The sequence below is a fragment of the Mustela putorius genome, unplaced genomic scaffold (assembly GCF_011764305.1).
Source record: "Mustela putorius furo isolate JIRA1106 unplaced genomic scaffold, ASM1176430v1.1 tig00003909_pilon_pilon_pilon, whole genome shotgun sequence".
Lineage (NCBI taxonomy): Eukaryota > Metazoa > Chordata > Mammalia > Carnivora > Mustelidae > Mustela > Mustela putorius.
Genome location: NW_025422057.1, coordinates 12,052,126 through 12,072,338, shown reverse-complemented (window position 1 = coordinate 12,072,338; position 20,213 = coordinate 12,052,126). Strand labels below are relative to the sequence as shown.

Below are 20,213 nucleotides of genomic sequence, written 5' to 3'. Positions count from 1 at the left end.
TAATGGAAGAAAATTTTATTATTCTACTTGTTTTATGGAATGACTTACTTGACATTTATCATGTCATGTTTTTAGACAGCTGTCTTAACTCTTACTTTCTGAGAACGAGAAAGCTTTCTCACATATCTTTACTTTCCAAGCACAGTGTCTTCCATACAGCAGAAATAAAATAAATGCTGAGTACTGATCACTCAGTACTTCTTCCTGTATGCCTGTCTATTCAGCAGTGTTATTTATAGAATTTTTATGCAGTAAAAGGGTAAGCAATTCTATGTCAATACAATCAAACATTACTAAAATAGATGAATTTCTATTTTTAACATAATACATAGCAAAAGATAAACAGTTCATCTATCTGCACTTGGACCAACAGAGATACCTGGAAAGAGAAAACAGCTCTAACTTACCATATATATGAAAAGAGGCACAATGCTCTGCAATGCTCCCATATACTGTCCAAGGGCTATATTAAATCTTTCAATATAGAGATCTGGAGGGCTGGCCTGTGAGAAAGAACATTAAACGTGATTATTCTTGGAAACCAAGTTGAAAACCTTTAATCTAAAATGCAGACTCAGATAAATTTAAAAAAAAATGCAGACTCAGAAGTCTAAGTCAAAATTCATTCTTTCCAAGATTTTATGACAGAGAGAACAGGCGCTGGGGAGGGGCAGAGGGGGGGAGAGAGAGAGACAGAAGCAGATTCCCGGCTGAGTAGGAAACTCAATGCCTGATCCCAGGACCTGGAGATCATGACCTGAGCTGAAGGCAGACACTTAACCAACTGAGTCACCCAAGCACATCCCAAGTCAAAATTCATATTGAAATTTACAATAAAGAAAGGGAGAAGGCTAAAGGTTAAGACGTCTATCTTTGTTCCAAAATCCGCTATGCAAAACTGAGGTGTGGTTTAGCAGTCTTTAAAACTTGTGTAACTTTATACCATGTTAGCTAAAAGTCTTACTCAGTTAGTGAGTAAAAAGCTGCATTCACAAGTTGTGTTTATTAAAATAAATCAGTTTAAAAATTATCACTGAGCTATGTGGACATTTCCTATAGGAACCAAACCATATTTGAGCCTAGAATATGAAGAAAGAGAGAAAATACTCAGGAAATGGTACAGGACATACTATTAAAATAGCTATTGAATTTTTACAGTTACCTTAGGCACAATAATATTCTGACTTCAATACCAACTTGACTGTAAACCACTTCTATAGCTAACCAATTAGCTATGAAGAGACTTAAATGGTCCATATATATCCTCACCTCTAAAGAGCAATCAAATAAACATAATACATGCCTGGCTTTTAACTCATTGTTATCAAAACACCAAGTCCTAAGGCCATCAAAAGAAACACTTCCTGTTTTACTGCATGTTATGGGCTAAATTATGTGTTCCCCTTCCCAAATTCCCATGATGAAGCCCAAAGCAGTGTGACTGTATTTGGAGTAAGGAAGCAATTAGGCTAAATGAGGTTTTAAGAGTCAAGCCCTGATCCTCTAAGATTAGGGTCATAAAAAAAAAGACACCAAATGGCTCCCTCTCCCTCCCCATCTCTTCCTCTGTCTTTTCCTCTATTCTATCACACCACGTACCCGCCCCCAGCACACACTGTATGTGAGCACACAGCAGGCCCACAGCTATGGACGAGCCAGGAAGAGAGTTCTCAACAGAAACCAAATCAGCTGCTACCTTCATCTTAGACCCCCCAGCCTCAAGAACAGGAGAAGTACATTTCTGTTGTTAAACCACCCAGAGTTTGTGGCATTTTGTTACGGCAGCCCCAGCGGACTAAGGCACTATGTTTTAGGAAAGTATACCCATCTACTGTTTCATTTTATTCTCTAAAGCTAAACTAACTAGGTATCATTTTAATACTGAAGAAACACACAAATGGGCAAGTCACTTATCTGAAAAAAAAGAGGATAGACCCAGGTCTTCCAGCTAAGAATTCATTCCAGACACAGAGAGTTGGAGATGGGCATGGCACAAATCATCATGCAAACAAAAGTGACTCTAACCCATGGCATTCTCATTACTTGACAAACATACCGTGCTTTCAAAAGGAAAAGTCTTACTTTTCCTTTTGTCTTACTTTCAAACAACGAAAACAAGGAAATGTCACACTGAGAGGTTCCAGAATACTAAACAATTAAATTGTAAAACCACTTCAGCTAAGCTGTTTTTAAAACGTCCAAACGTTCCAATACTATTTTTAATATAAGATTTCATTTATTTTTTTCAGTTCTACTGAGATGTTAGAATATTGTAGTGAATGTTCCTTACTTCTAATTCATCTTCCACGATTGCACATTTAGAGATCTGGCACATACAAGATCCTTTTTTTTTTTTTAATTTATTTTTCTTAGTCTTCCTAATTACCTGCAAACTGAATGTTATTTCCATTGTACATACGAGGCCACTAGGGCTCAGAGTCACAGATCTACAGTCCCACAGCTAGTAAGCCCAAGAACGAAGACTCAAACCTTAGTCATCCGAGTCCTCGCAGCCATTTACACTGCATCCCTCTTTTAGCAGGCTGAGAACTTTAGAAAACTTGAGCGCACTCTGCTTTCACGGATTGTTCTTCTCGCACGCAGCCCAGCAGAGCACTCCCACCGCACTAACAGTATGATGTGCTGTTTTAGATTTTCTCGAATCTTTTCTTCCTGAATGCCTTTACCACACCCCCTAATCAGTCACTCTAGTTAACTTCTATTCACTCTTCTAGATTTGTGTCACTTCCTCCAAACTGCCGGAGACACAGGGCCCTCAGATAGAGCACCATTCCACTTCTTCACTTTTCCCACCAGGTCGCCTCTGCTACTAAACTTCAAGCCCCTAGAGGGCAAGACCTCTGTCTTGTCTTTATAACCTCCACAGCTGACCGCAAACCTGCAAGAAAGCATGCAGAGATAAATCCGTTTTTCTGCAAGGACGGTCTTGCTTAAATATAAATTTGCTTAAATCTAAATCCTAACCTTGTCTTGTTTCCATCGAAACTACTTCCTTATACCTAACAAGATTGTATTGACATCAGGCAATGCATTTAGCCTTCTGAATTTCAATTTCCATAAATACAAAAAAAGGAAAAATACTAATTGTGCTACTTCCAAGATGTGCCAAAAATCAAAGAAAATGATATGTGTATGCTCTGAAAAATGTCAGATGTTATAAGGGCATATGCAACTAGTGAGGGTAAGTAAACTCCCTTATGAATTAACTATCTATTTGCCTAATACTTGAGAAAAACCTATTAATATTATTAAATGCATTCTTTGTTAACTAGAGAAATTGGGGAAAATGGTTCTACATTATGGGCAAACTTATAACTCTAACTACTGGGCAGAATCGTATGTAATATCTTTTTCTAAACTGCAGCAAAAAACTCTGGAAATGATATTTCAGCACTCAAAGAAATAAATTTTAGAAGCATTATATGAGAAAAAGAAAATCTGAAGAGTTTTTGCATTAAAATAATTTTTCTTTTCATAAAAGGACACTTTATCTATTCAAAAGCTGAAAGTATGAACACTGATCAAAAGGCACACTTAACAGCAGAGAATAAATAAAATTGAATTCCTTAGTTATTCTTTTCAAGAATTCCCAAAGCCTCAAAGGTTATGAGTATTAAAAAGCACTTTTTGTACTAAATCAAATGTCAGAACATTTATTTAGCTTTTTAGTTCCACATTTCACGCAGCACTTACTCAAAACCTTTCAAATGACAGGACTATAAATTATAAGTCTTCTAAAATAAATCCAATCTCTTTACAAGGAACTAGAAATAACTGCCATTTAAAAAATAACAAATCGTCCCTCCTTAAAACTTAAGTTCAGTATACCTTAGGCCCCATGGGGGAAATTGCTACCTATTTGATTTACATTATTTCAACATGAATGTATTTGGCTTGGACATTAAATGATATTTTTTACCCTAAAATAAGCAAGTCTCATTTTCTTCTCAAAAGAAAAAAAAGGAAGGAAGGAAGGAAGGAAGGAAGGAAGGAAGGAAGGAAGGAAGGAAGGAAGGAAACGCAAGCTGCCAGAAAAATAACTATTGCTCCAACCCTGCTCTGACTTCATAACTGAGCCAAATTCCCCAAAATTTATAACGTGTCTCAGTCAGCAGAGTAGCGCAGCGGAAGCGTGCTGGGCCCATATAACGTGTCTCGTAGGAATGCTTCAATTTCTTCTGCTTTTTTTTCTTTAAATGAGTAACACATTCATCTGGTTTAAAATTTAAATGCATTCAAAAGGAAATAAAGAGTTTACCTTTATTCCTTCCTCACTGAACCAACACTTAATTCATTTATAACCTTCCAGAAGAATTAAACATCATATATGAAAATAAGTATCCCATATATATATATATATATATATATATATATATATATACATATATCCTTTTCCACACAGATGCTAACATAAAACCACACCAATCTATACTTTTCCTAAGAACATACCTTGGAGACTTTTATTCTAGTGGTTCTCAAACATTTTGGTCTTAGGATCTTTATACTCTTAAAAATAATTGAAGATTCCAAAAAGCTTTTGTTTATTATATGGGTCATATAATATATAAATATAAAAATATGTACTAATTTATTCTAAAATGGTATTAATGAAGTCTGCATTTTAACATTTAATGATAAAAGTTACATGTTTTATATTATAAACTAGTTATATGTAAATAACTATTTTCCCAAAAAAGGAAGAAAAATGGCACTGTTTTCACATTTATGCAAGTCTCTTTAGCATCTGCCTTAATAGAAGTCTGCTTAATTCTCATATAGATGTGGTATGTTGTTCTGGTTGAAGTAAATGAAGAAAACCTAGCCTCACACCGATATGTAGGCAGAAAAGGAAGGCATACTTCAGTATCCTTTTTAGATAATTGTGCATGTTTTTCTTTAAAACTTAACAAGATTCTCAAAGGTTAGTTGAAACAGGAAATCTGAAACTATTAATGAACTCTCTGTACTCTATTACATTAAAACCCATTGGTCTATCTTCTACTTTGAATGAATCTTTTAATACATACATTTTATAACATCAGAAATTGGTCATTTGTAAAATACTGAGTTGCATATGTCTTCCACATGTTGATGCATTTCACTATACATCAAAAAGAAAAAAATTTACATTTGTTATTATCACCACCTATTTCATCAGAAGAGTCTTTTTAAGTACTGGGAAGCCATCAAGGTCATGGTAGTAGATACAGGCTTTCCAAATTCTAATTTTCACTTCAAAGCTCAAATTTTATCATTGGGAACAAAGACTGCCAGTTGCTTTCCTTGAAGTGACACACTTCATTTTTGAGAAAATGTTGAATACCAAAGTCAAGTTAAATAACCAGTTTGTCTGTCAGTCAGTCATTCTTTCAAATAAAAACACTATTCTATCGGAAAAAAACACCCCATCTAGTTCAGCTCAAAATTCACCAACCACACAAGTGCTTTTTCTTAAAACAATCACTGTACTTTGATATGCAGCTTCCCATTTCTCTACAGAGAATATTTTAAGTATATTAAAAATCACAATAAAATTGTGAAATTTTAAAAAAAATTGCTGCTTCATCTAGGATATTCTTAAGTGAAATGCTTTCATTTTCTAAGGGTGGAAGATTTGTGCAACGGCATCAATAGTTTGCCCACCACTGGCTTGGTGGGCATCAGAACAAATATCAACAACCATACCGTGGTAAGGTATCAGAACCATACCATCAGAACATCAGAACAAATATCAACCCACAAAAAAGGGCAAATAACATCTTAGGAGTACTAGAAAAAGCTTCAATTTTGCAGACCCTCTGAGAGGATTTCAGGAACTCTTGAGGTCCTCAAACCATACTTTAAGAAATCTGTTCCTCTAAGTAAAATGTTTGAATTTACCATTTAACCAATCTCCACATGAATAGCCTGTTGCTAATCTTCTCTACCACAATGTTACCAATTATTAACTTCCTATAGCTATTGTTTAATAGACTGTGCCTTTTTTAAAAAAAAAATTTAAGTAAAATAAAGAACTAGATGATAACCTTATGGATAGTTACAAAATAATTTGACCCCCCCTAATTCTGAAGACCTAACCTGCTTAATATCACTAGTATTATATGTATATTTAGTTACTAAGTATATTCCTTAGAGCAAGGACATAAGGCTAAGATTTGCTATATCATACCACGCCTTCATAAAAGGAAAGAAAAACAAGTTTGTTATCCTTACTTTTGAAAGCCAGATAAGGAAGTTTGGTCAGTTATTCTTCTTAGATGTATATTTAATTTTATAACAACTGATTTATTTAAATAATTTCCCAGCCAATAGACTTGAAAATACTATGATCTAGGTCAGTACTGGCCAAGAGAACTTTCTGTGATGACAGAGACGTCCCATATCTGCACTATCCAATATGGTAGCCCCTAGCCATGTAGGTTTACTTAGCACTTAAAACCTATTTAATGAAAACCAAGGAACCAAGTTTTTATTTCATTTTCATTGTGGTTAGGGGCTACCAAAATGGACACCACAGATGTAAAATACAAACAAGTTCCACAATTTCATACTTATATCATTCCTCTTCCACCTCTGCCTCATCCCACCAAAATGAAACATAGAAAAAATGTTAAGGACTACGTGCTTTTATGTTCACAAAAACACTTTGTCTTCAAATAAATGACTTTTGCATGTTAAAATGAAATACGGAGGAAGAAAGGATGGGAAGGAAGACTAAAAAAACATAAGAAGGCCATAAACCTGTATCTTTATAGAAGTAATACATGTTTACTGAAATTTTAAAAGATTTAAAATGCTATTATAGAAAAACCACCACTACTGACATTGGTAGATAACTACCATTAACATTTTCTTCTGTTCTTGCGTTTATGTGTGTATGCTTATTTTAAAAAATATGTAATTATATTATTTTCTAATTTGCTATTATCACCCAGCTATATATCATCATCTGCCAGGTCAAATATATTTCTACAACATAATGAACCATCTGGACACACCACTGTCTATTCCATTTGCCCTTCTTCATGAGACACTTAAACTAGGCTTAACTATGTATATTATCTGGGTCCGAATGGATCCTTCTACTCCAGACTAGAACTTCAGTGGTGCAAAAGTGTTGTGTGGCCTCAGCAACAAAACAATCTTATATTTAAACCCAAGATGGCACCACTCCTTGCTTAAGTAACAGCAGGTTCAGGAACAAGGCTGCATTTCCATAGGCCAGTGAATCTCGAAGAATGCTCTTCTCCAAATCATCTGAAGGGCTTGTTAATGATGGACAGATTCCTCTGCCACACTCCTAAGTCCTGACTCAAGAAACCTTCCAGAAGTGTGTATTTTTTAATGAGAACTTCAGGAGACTCTTTAAACAGCCAGTCCAGCAGCCGTTAAACACTTAGAGAATTCAAGTGTATGCCAGGAAAAGAAGTTTTATGGGAAGGAAATCTAGAGGATTAAAGAAAGGGCTGAGTTAACACAAGACGTGATTTACTGCAGGACAACTGCAACAATTTAGCTGCAAACTATACATATATACATATATTATACAAACTATATAAAATCAGTAAAAATATGATATCTTAGCATTTTAACATTAGTGGTACAACTCTACATAAATTTTTCTTTTAGATTTAACTGCTTCTTGACTGCTGTCAAATTTAGTGCTTAGAAAGTAATTAGAATGTAACAGTGAAGTTCCACATCTACTTGAAATGCAGAAAGCTGCTAAAGAACATCAGTCCTACCCTGATAACAAAAAAACCTAGTTAAACTACATTATTTTCCAAGCTCATCAGGGTTCTCTGTGTTTTACAGCTGCCCAGTCCAACCAGGTGAAACAAATTCTAAAGAGTGAGCAGCTCTGGGACTCCCTGGCTGGCTCAGTTGGTAGAGCATGTGATTCTTGGTCTTGGGGGTCATGCGTTCAAGCCCCATGTTCCAGGGTAGAGATTACTTAAAAAATAAATAAATAAAACCTTTAAAAAAAATTTTTTTAAATGACCAGTTCTTTTAAGGAAAGTTTCTCCATCGGTGATGGCAGCCATAAAAGCTGGTAAGAAAACAACAGAAGCTGTGACTAATCATTCAAGGCCAAGTGTAAACTAATAGTATAGAATCCCTGGGAGTCTCCGCACAAGGACAGTCCACACCTTCTCTCCAGTTTCTTTATAGAAGTTTGCACTGAGTCTTTGAGAGTAAACGGAATTAAAAGTCCAGCTTCTGAGATCCTGGATTCCTTTAGCTTATCCATATAACAATAACTAAGCTAGGTGACACGGCAGTTACAAAAGGTCCAAGGATTACATAACAGAGGAAAATGCCTAAAGAAGTCAGGTGGACTAGGATGACTTCTCACTCTCCTACACACTTCACCCCTTTTAAAACTTAGCAAAAATTACCACTTACCCCATGTGTTTCTTTTTCAAAGAAAACTTTTTTCCTTACCTTTTCCAAGTACAAAACTCTGTCTCAAAATTAAAGTTTATTTTAAAAAGAATATAACTTGGGGTGCCTGGATGGCTCAGTGAGTTAGTTGGGCCTCTGCCTTCAGCTCAGGTCATGGTCTCAGGGTCCTGGGATCGGGCCCCGGGCTCTCTGCTCGGTGGGGAGCCTGCTTCCCCCTCTCTCTCTGTCTGCCTCTCTGCCTACTTGTGATCTCTGTGTGCGGGTAAATAAATAAAATCTTAAAAAAAAAAAAAAAAGAAAAGAAAAGAAAAAAAAGAATATAACTCACAGTGCACTCTGTATACTGTGGTGACAACTGCAAATAATTGCTCATTATTTAAGCGATCTCTCTTGCTCATCACAAATTCCATTTTCAAGATGCTGTTTTAATTCAGACAAGTAGATGGTTCTAGTAACCTCAAGCATAAGCTTTTTAATCAACCAGTAAGTGTTTTACTGAATCTCTCTTTAGGTCTGGCACTATCTTAAGCCCTATGAGGACATATAAAAAGAAAACGCAGTCCCCATCTTAAAAATATGATAGTAAACTTATTAAAATTATGGTCTGCTGAGGGTTACATTGGCTGAGGGTCTCACTGGCAAATTCTGTTGAGATAAGTACCACTTTGCTATAACTGCTTTAAGTTTTAGTTTGAATTAAAAAATGAATCTCCAAATAACTTATTTAGAAAAAAATTCAGTAGAATACACATATGAAGATACCTACCAGTTGGCAATGAAATTTATTTTACTTGAAATCCATTTAGGGATAACAGGCAATTATCTTATTACCTAAAATCATCCTCATTCCACAAAGAGTGAATAGCATATTTGGGGGAATGAAAGTCTTTCTAAAAACACACTGTGCAGCTCAACAGATGTAGAAATTACAGCCTTTAAAACATACATATATATCCAATGACCACATGCAAGACAACCAGCTGCGTTATGCTGCCACCCACCGGACAGAACATTAACAGCAAAGCAAACCTTGCTCTGATTTTAAAAACCAAGAGAATCTGGTTCAGTTTGCTGGCAGTTTGGTAGTAAAACCTTATATGTAATCTGATGTCCGTGAAGAACAAAACTAAGTTAAGTAATGGTGATTAATTATGGTTTAGTCTCTATAAATTTCCATTATTACTAGTAGATGATTTCAGAGTCGAATTATAACTTAACAAAGATGTATTTAACTCAAAAGATATCAACTCTACTGTAATCTTATTAAAATAAGTGGTTAAAATGTAATTAGTTGACCAACAGTCATGTAAACCATCCCAAATTCAGCCCTACTGGAAGAATAAACACTGCAACATTTTTCTTCTCCACCTCTGTGTTTGTGGTCTCTCTTGGGGACCTGAACTCAGGTTAGTATTATAGGTGGTTTTCCTAACACTTTAATGTTCTGGCCTGGCCTGGGAACCAAGTCCGTTTAAACACTCTGTGCATGTACATAATGTTCAGTGTAAGTTACAAATCACTGAAAAACTGCTGGAAGAAACACACTTGTTAATGGGTTACTGGCTAGAAAGCTAGCAGATCAAAACAGCAAAACAGTTTTTACATAGTGAAAGTGAAAATACACTCTCAACAGGATAAAGTGCATTAATACATAAATTTATCAGCATTATGTGGGGGCAAAAGCCTCATGACTGCTCTAATGGATTCTGGATTCAGACCTACACAAAAATAATCAAAATACAGAAGGACAGTTTTAAGAGTAAAGAATGTTCTATCCATTAAACTCAATTGTCCAAATGGTGGGGCAAACAGGATATTCTAAATACTGCCAACTCAAATACTTTTTGTTATCAGTCAAAAAACCACCCCTAAAATCTCAGTGACTTAAAATGACAAAGTTTGGATAAATAAAATATAGTACAATGGAATGTTATTCAGCCATAAAAAGAAATGAAGTATTAATCATGATATAAACATGGACTTGAAAACACTGTAAGTTAATTAATAAGCCAGACACCAAAGGTCACATATTGTCTAATTTCATTTCTATGAAATGTCCAGAAGAGCCAAATCCACAGAGACAGAAAGTGGAATAGCAGCTGCCAGTGGCTGGGAGAAGGGGAAGGTGGGAATTACTGCCAGTGACGACTGGCTTTCTTTCTGGGGCAACTAACATGTCCTGAAATTAGCAGTGACAGTTGCACAACTTTGTGACTACACTAAAAACCAGTGAGTCTGTACACTTTTAAAAAGATGAATGTTATTAGAGTACATGCTTGTATCTTAAATGTGCTTATATCTCAAAACAGAATTTTTTTAATGGGTTAAAAATTGAAAAAAAAAAAACATAGCAAAGCTTTCTTTCTCAGGTTTTACAGGCCCATCTTAAGAGTCTACCCCATGTCAAACTTGCTCAGGGACCCAGGATAAGAGAGCCTCTATCATCTGCCACCATTCCCTCAGCAAGCAAATGGAAACATGGAAAACTGAACAGCTGATCTTGAAGGCTTCAGATCTTTGGGTACACACTTCACCATGCACACCTCACTTGAATTCACAATTCAGAGGCCAAAGCAAGTCACGTGCCTGAGTCTAATTTCAACAGGATAGAGACGTATATTCTTACCATGCATTGAAAAGTAAGAGAAAGGCAAACTTTGTCTAACGAGTACTCAGCTAGTTCACAATTACAATAAGCCAAAAGAAACCAACAGTAGTACCTCAGGATTCTGGACCTCAAGCAGCTCACAATGCTGCAAAGATGGCATCCTGCTTAGTAACTAAACCTGTGCCAAAGTGCTAAACTAAGGCCAAGAGTAGCAACACACACACAGTGCTCTAGGAGCAGAGAAGACAAAGTGATTCTGAATACTGTCAGGGACACCGAAATTAAAAGCTCAGCGAACCGTGACAAGGAGAATGCCCGGGGGGAGTTGACCCTCAAACAACATGGATTTGAACTACATGGGTCCACTTACTCATGGATTTTTTTCATACAGTATGGTACTGTAATATATTTTCTCTTCTTTTTTTCTTAATATATTCTTTTCTCTAGCTTATTATTATAAAAATACAGTATATAACAAATAAACAAAATCTGTGTTAATCGATTATGTTGTCAGTAAGGCTTCCGGTCCACAGTAGACTATTAGTGGTTAAGTTTGGGGGGAGTGAAAGGTTATCCTCAGATTTTCAGCTGCGTGGGGGATTGGTGCCTTATATTGTTCAAGGGTCAACTACAGTGGCAAAAGAAAGTAAATGAGAAAATACACAAAGATGAAAACACACAGCCCATTTAAATTTTATTTATTTATTTTTTAAAGATTTTTTTTATTTACTTATTTGACAGATCACAAGTAGGCAGAGAGGCAGGCGGGGCTGGGGAAGCAGACTCCCCGCTGAGCAGGAAGCCCAATGCGAGGCTCGATCCTAGGACCCTGGGATCATGACCTGAGCTGAAGACAGAGGCTTAACCCACTGAGCCACCTAGGCACCCCCCATTTAAATTTTAATAGCAAAAACGTTAACACTATATTGCTGAGTTCACAGTGTGAAGAGCCCTGAAATCCTTGATAAGGAGTATGGTCTTTGCTCTTTAGGTAAATAAGAGAGTCGAAAGATTAAGAAAACAGATGATATGAGGGGTACCTGGGTGGTTCAGCTCAGGTCATGCTCTCATCAGGGTCATGGGATCAAGCCCCACACTGGTTCCCGCACTCGGCAACTCTACTTGAGATTCTCTCTCCCTCTCCCTCTGCCCCTACCTCCTCAAATAAATAAATAAATCTTAAAAAAGAAAATAGATGACCTAAGTCTGAAAAAAAAAAAAAAAAGGACTGAGGCAACAAAACAGTCTTGCACAGTAAAGATTCAAGCTAGAAATCTTCCTATTTTTCCACGGAGTACCCATGAGGACCTAAGCTAGGCACACAGCATGGGATAAATTTGAGACTTTACAAGGAGGAAAATTAGCAAGATTTGTGATTCATTTCCTATCTCTATCCTATTATTCATCCCATTCCAGTCTATCAAAATGATCATTACATCCTTTGCCTAAGCAGTACTAAAGAATAAACCCGCATCTTAATGATCTCTGCAGTGCACGCTAAGTCTAGCACACGTGCTCACACAATGTTTTGACATTCAATGTTTGCTGACCTGAATGTTCTCAAAGCACTATCACCCTCCTTCCCTATTCCCCAAGTCCCCTCTAGTAACTGCCAACACTTCTATGGAAACCAAATAGATCTCCCAATCCTCTTACCCTGCCTCTCTTCCGGCTGGTCATGGTTCTAGCTATACTGTTTCTTCTAGATACTTCTTCCCATTACCAGCAACTCCACAATTTCTTTTCCAAGATTCCTTGGGCCAAATGTGTGCCATAATTCAGAACTTCACAGATTTAGACGGTATAGTGATATCTACACAATGTATTATGTAAAATACCCAACAGAGATTAGAAATATCAACACACTGATATTTCTAGGAGAAAACACATAACACATTGATATTTCAGGAAAAGAAATATATAAATGTTCCCCCCAAATTCATCACGAGTTTAGACCAAGTCTTACTACCACATGAGTTCTGACACCAACTTAAGAGGAAACATCCATTTGCAAAGGTTTTTTTGTGATTTTGGAATTGCAGATAAAGAATCGTGGACCTGTAATTCACCTGGTCTATCGTAACCACTACTTCCCTGCCTCCCTTTCTTTCCTACTTCAACCCATCACGTACTCACTTGTATTCCACACCAGTCTTTGCTCGGTGCAACTCCTGGCATGTAAGGGCTTCTACAAACGGGCTCCAATCTTCCTTTTCCAGCCTCATCTCCTCCCAATCTCCCTCAAATACTCTCTATCCTCACAGGCCCACTCCTTTCTACCCAAACCTCTCCAAAAACAGCCTTTGCTTATGAAGTTCTCTCAGCCTAAACAGCTCCCTCCCCAAACACCCACCATTTTTCATGGCATTCATTTTTTAAAGATTTTATTTCTTTGAGAAAGAAAGAGCAAGAGAAACAGCATGAGCAGGGGCAGAGGGAGAGGGAGAAGCAGACTCCTGGCTGAGCAGGGAGCGTGATGCAGACCCTGATCCCAGGACCACAGGATCATGACCTGAGCCCAAGGCAGACACTGAACTGACTGAGCCACCTGGACCCCCCCAATGGCAATTCACTTTAATGCTGCTTCCTCCTTATTCCTCCATCTGGCTTAGGTTATTTCACCTTTAGACAGACAGGGCACTTTTCAAAGCAGAAAGACAGTTCCTTGAATACTATTGTTCCCAACGTCTACTAGCAAAGATTGTGACCTAATTCTTTTTCCTTTTGTATTCTTTTGGGTTTCCTTTGTATTCTTTTTCTAATTTCTTGAAATAAATGCTACTAATGTCATTGATGTGTTAACTTCTCATTATGACTGTGGATCTATCTGTTTATCCTTTTGGGTCTATTAATTTTTGTGGCTATGTTATGGGATCTATACACATTTAGAAATGTTACCTTTCTGGAACTTGAACTTTTTATTACAAGACGTTTTCTTCATATCCAATAATACCTCTTGCTCTGAATCTACCACTATTAACAAAATCAATGTAGTTATATCATCTTTCTTTCTGGCTGATGTTTGTGTATCTTCTTCCATCATTTATTTGCAATCCTTCTGCCTGTAAAAGAATGCTAAATATTCTGCCTCCTATTAGCAGCATTTAGTAAGGTTGCAGAATTTCATTTAGTTTAATAATCTGCTTACTTCTTTTAAAGTAGTCTTTAACATTTCACATAACAATCAATACAAGGAAGTTTAAATTTATTATCTTATGGTTTTTTCTATATGTCCCATCTGTTCTCTGTACTTTTTTATCCTTTCTTGACTTCCTTGTTTATTTTCAAAATTATTCCATTTTCTCTCTCTATTATCCTGTTTATTGCACTTTCTTTTACCATTCTTTTAGTGATTACCCTGAAATTATAAACTGCATCCTTATTTTATCAGTCTAATAAACTAAATTAGTACTTTTACCTTTTCCTACATGATGCTAGGGCCTTAGAACATTTTTTTAAAAGATCTTATTTATTTATTTATTTGATAGAACAAGCAGGGGCGGGGGGCAGAGAGAGAAGGAGAAGCAGGAGCAGGAAGCCTGATGCAGGGTTCGATCCCAGAATCCTGGGATCATGGCCTAAATTGAAGGCAGACACTTAACTAACTAAGCCACTCAGGTGCCCCTCCATTTACTCCCATCCACTTTATATGCAACTGTCATGTGTTTTGATTAACTATATCTTAGGCCATGTAAGACATTATCATTATTATTCTACACTTGCGTATTTATTTTCTCTATTGTTCTTCATCCCTACCTGATTCTCCAAATTTTCATCTAGAACATTTTCTTTCTAACTGAAAAACACTCTTCATTATTTCTTTAAGGTTAGAGACCACTGGTGATGGATTCTCTCAATTCTTGTCTAAAAATGTATTAATCATTTCTATTACTTTTATGCTCACCTCCTAATATGACTAGTTATTCTGACTGAGTGCCAGATACCGTTTATGAAATATGAGGCAACTAATTTGATGCCTAGGATAATGTCATTTTTCTCCAGATAATTTACTTTTGCTTTTGGTAAGCAACTAGAGGCACCAGTAAATCCAGACCATCTTAATGGATCAGGAAGTCAGGCTCCAGCTACAACAGTGTAACTTATTATTCTTACTACTTGTGGGATGTGATCCTTCAAGTGTGATGGACCTTAAATTCCCAATTTTTATCATTCTACCCCCAAAAGTCCATCAAAACACTATTAAATTTCTTAGCCTATTAGCCTCCTCTTCCAAAATAAACAAGTGCCACTAGAGGAAAAATGGCTGAAATGCTACACTCCTCTCTCTGGGTTTCATTCCTCTCTCAGATCTTGGTTCTATAATTCCTTATTGTTTTATCAGCAACCTCGTTTATGTTTTAAATTGTTATCCGTAGGAGGGTTGGTCCAAATTATCTAGTCTTATCCATCACATATCTGCTGCTATACCTAACAGAGTCCCCTGCACACCTGGATGGAAGGCTCTGGGTACATCAGGTTGCCCTCTAGGAACCCCTTCAACAGATCAACCAGCTCAGTTTTTTATACTAATCAAAAAAATCAATGGTGACTGAAAAAGACAACAGCGAGTCTTTATGGTTTTTGAACAAAAAAAATGCCCATCAAATTAGTGTTTTTAGAAGTTTATTCCCCCAAAAACAAGTAAGAGAGGAAAACAAATCAATTAGGAGAATACTGGAGACACACGCCAATGACATGGAGAAGGAAAGGGGAGAGGCGAGTGAAAGGACAGTGTTCTACCAACCGTGACAATCACCTGGAAACAAGAGGTCAGGGAGAAAAAAGGAGTCGAAGATGAACATGAATTTCAAGTCTGAGTGTGAAAATTAATTGAGTGAAGAGGAATTCACAAGAAGAGGCATCCACAAGAATAAATCCAACTTGAAATGTTCGGCATACATTTAGAGACTCCGGTCTGAGCCCTCAACCAAAAGTATGGTGATTGCTAAATATTTTAACAGAATTTTCTAAAACTTACAGAATATTATTCACTAAACTAGGACACTTGTCATCTATTTGCAGTCATTGGTATATTTAAAAAAATTTTAAAAAAATCATGACTCGCAAGTCACATCTGAGGTTTTGGAGACATGGAAAAAGGAAAATATATTAAGAGAGACTATCACATTTAAAGAAGAGAGGAGTTAAGTGCAAAAGTCAGGGGCAGGGGAGAATGGTTTTTAAAAAACTAAGGCAAAATACACTGTCACAGTTCAAACAACCTAGTAGTAGACAGAAAAGCAGAAACTTACATGCAGTGTAATATAATAGCAAGCACAATAAGTGGGGTTAGCCAGTTAAGTGATTTTAGTAACTTAATAAACTTAACAAAAAATGCTTTTTAAAGTTACTGAAGTGAGGGGTGCCTGGGGGGCTCAGCTGGCTGAGCATCTGCCTTTAGCTCAGATCATGATCCCAGGTTCCAGGATGGGCCCCACATCAGGATCAGGCTCCAAGCAGGGAGCTTGCTTCTCCCTCTGCCCCTCCCCCTGCTCATGCTCTCTCTCTCTCTCACTCTCATATAAATAAAATCTTTAAAAACAAATAAATAAATAAATAAATTTACTATGTACTGGAAAAGTCATTGTTTCTTTTAAGAAAGAAACAAATTTTTAAGAGGTAGCACATGAGATTATACCCTTCCTTAAGGATATTTAGGTTTACACAAATTAAAACCTTCTGAAATCTCTGAAAATAGTATTCTCTAGTTTTTAAGTCAATAACTGGAGAACATGGAACGTTACTTCATATACTGTTCAGTCTCCCCATGAGAATATGACTTTTGATGGAGATGAATAAATTACTCTGACACGTAAACTATACAAACCATCAACTATTTTAAGATACCCTTGAAAGATAAAGGCCCACACCCTGAAGGTCCAGCTTATTGATTTATCAACACTGGCACTACATTTCTGATTATCTACCAAATATAACTCATCCATTTAGCTCATAATAACAATATTTCATTTCTAAAATCAGAGTGATAAACAAAACCATTCCAACCGAATACAACTTTTCTGGCTCCTGGATCCTGTTCTATTTCACGGGAAAAGCACCCTTAAGGTCTCAATAAGAACATTATGCTACATATCTGTGATACTGAATAAATTAATAAACCAAATTAACTAAACTCTAAATAAATTAATAAAATGCCTAAACATCTAGAGAACATAAAGATTAGTGATCATATGAAATTAATTATGCTACTCTTTCCATGGTAGAGGTCAATTCTGGTTGCTGAGCAATCACTCACCAATCATTTGCTGAGTTGTGACTGTGCCAGACATGAAGGATAAAAAGACACATGACAGAACCCCTGCCCTCAAATGAGAACCTGTGGGGCAGCCAGACATGACTCAGAAATAACACAGCACAATCACTGCTGATAGGGTTGTTACTGACAAGATGCTAGGAGTCCACTATAGAAGAAATGACAGTGGCCTATTCTGTTCTGAGGGGAGCATGAAGACTCCAGAACATTCCACACAGGTGGACACTAATGAGTTTACACCTGGAAAAACAACAAAGCAGCACTGGCTAAGCAGGAGATAGGACACAGGTTATCTTAGAACACTACTTAGAGCAACCAGGTACTTCAGTAAAGCCATTTCATTTTGACGCTGAGAAAATTTACAATTTGTTATTACCATGTTTAATCAAAAGGAACACAGCAGCTGCATGGCAGAATTGAGACTGAAACCAAGGTCCCCATGTTTTCATTCACTTCACCGTGCCATTTAATAATGGTTAGACTTTATAATCTTACAAAAGATATCATTCTGCAGTAAGATTTTTCCTTCAGGCCATACTGCTGAGCTCCAAGTAGAACATGTATTGATTCTAACAATCAACTAAATTCCCTGGCTTTACATCATATATTACATTTATCAGGATGGTTTCCAAAATGCTAACACAAAGGAGATAGCACTCTTATGTTTTAGTTTTTAATCAAAATTCTTATTATATAATGCAAAAATTATTTACTCTTGTAATATGCTTTATTAGCAAGGGTGGGGGAAAACAGACATTTCACTGATATACGTGTAAATGGTTAGAGTGCAACTCTGGTACAACTTTCATGAACTAAAATATGTTCACATATAGTGAACGCTGCAGCACTGGTAGTAACAGCCAAAGACTGGAAGCAATGCAAAAGCTCCTCAGTCCAACAACAGCTAAATAAATGAAGGTGCATCAATAAAGGTATAATGAACATTCAGACATTCATGATAAAGAATGAATACTCACAGGAACCATTCTCCAAAACCTCAGAAACTCACTCTCTGAACCTCAGTGATTTCAAAGTACTGGCACCCCAGAGAGCCCAGCTGGGTAAGTAACAAGTTTACCTTCATTACTGACAATTGGTCAAACAAACACATGGCAAAAATGTAGCCAAGTGTGGCTCAGTCGGTTAAGCCTCTGCCTTTGGCTCAGGTCATGATCTCAGGGTCCTGGGATGGAGCCCCACGTCAGGCTCCCTGCTCAGCAGGTAATCTGCTTCTCCCTCTCCCTCTGCTCCTTCCCCTGCTTATGCTGTCTCTCTCTCTCTCTCAAATAAAATCTTTTTTAAAAATAATATTTAAAAAAAAAAAAAGAAAGAGAGGGCGCCTGGGTGGCTTAGTGGGTTCAGCCTCTGCCTTCAGCTCAGGTCGTGATCTCGGGGTCCTGGGATGGAGTCCTGTGTCGGGCTCTCTGCTCAGTGGGGAGCCTGCTTCCCCCTCTCTCTCTGCCCGCCTCTCTGCCTACTTGTGATCTCTCTCTGTGTGTCAAATAAATAAAATCTTAAAAAAAAAAAAAAAGAAAGAAAGAAAAAGAAAAATCCACTCAAGCAAAACTCCAAGATGACAAATGAATTCAGCGAATCACAATTCTATTGATTAGATAGATCTAACTTCACATATAGATCTATTTATGATCTATACATGAAGTTAGAGCCCAAGTATAATACAATATCCGACTCACATTTGATAGATATAAATAAGGCAAGTCACATACTTTGTCTTGCATTCTGTCTTAGAAGATTATTTAGTATTATTTCAGTAATAGCAAACCAGTGTTATGAAAACAATCCTTTTTGAGGATACTGAGTTCTTTGCTTATCTAATGAAAGCCGTGGTACTCCCTGAACCCCAAAACTTGATATTAAAAAGCAGGATCACATTCAGAGTTCTACTAGAAAAACTTTATTCAAACAAGCAGTAAATTATTTATTGGTAAATATTTGATATACATTTCACTCAGCAGGTACTAACAACACAGTAACAAAGAAGGCACACATGTTCCTCTGCCCTCTCAGAATATAGGGGACAGAGGGAGGGACAGACACAGCTAAACAAGAAATACACAGATGAACTACAATAATATGCTACATATTACAGAAGCACAGATGAGGGGTCCCCAAATCTAGGCTTGGGAGAACAAGGTATCAGAGAATGTTTTCCAAAACAAATGATGTCCAACCTGCAGCCAAAATGGTATGTTCACACTGACCAAAAAAATAAGAAGGCAGAGAAAAACAAAGTGTTCCAGGCAGTCAAGTTAACATGGCAAAAACCAAGAAGTGAAAGGTTACATAAACTGTTCAAGGAAGTGAAAAAGTTCAGTATGCAGGAGCAGAGACGTAATGCATCAGGCCACAGAAATAAGAAGGTATCAGATAATGAAAGGCTTCCTAAATCATATTAAAAAGTTGAAACTTCAATCTAACAGAAAAATGATCATCAAATCTGTGCTTTAGAAACAGCCACTCTGACAGAAATTAAGAACAAGTAAGAGATGTGAAGATTACAGGCAGAGCCAGCTAAGATGAGCATTTCGGCACAACACTGAAACGATGGATGGTATCCTAGACTGGTAGCGGCAAGTGAACAGAGATGGACAAGAGCCAAGAGAGAAACAGGGAGTAAACAAGGTTTGGTAATCAACTGGATGAGAGAAATAAGGGCAAGGGTAGAGTCAAGAATCAGTAAGCAAGACAATCAAAAGCTGGAATGCATGGATCCTGGGTTTCATCTACAGCTTAGATACAATGCCTAGGTGCTAAATATATTTGTTACATGAGTAAAGATTTCATATTTAGTGCCAAAAAGATTAAGAAAACAGTTTATACTCTTACAGCAGGAAAAGTATATATTTGGCTATGATAAACATAGCTTTCACTATAATTAAAAAA

General features: G+C 36.8%; 1 protein-coding gene across 2 annotated transcripts in view; it reads right to left on the bottom strand.

Moving 5' to 3' along the window:
* The window catches only part of CACUL1 (CDK2 associated cullin domain 1), a 69,682-nt gene that overhangs the window by 23,091 nt on the left and 26,378 nt on the right, over positions 1-20,213 (bottom strand). For both annotated transcript variants that reach the window (XM_045068951.1, XM_004751843.3), the window contains exon 4: positions 408-503. In XM_045068951.1, the coding sequence (XP_044924886.1) occupies positions 408-503 (96 nt within the window). The remainder of the gene's footprint in view (positions 1-407; positions 504-20,213) is intronic.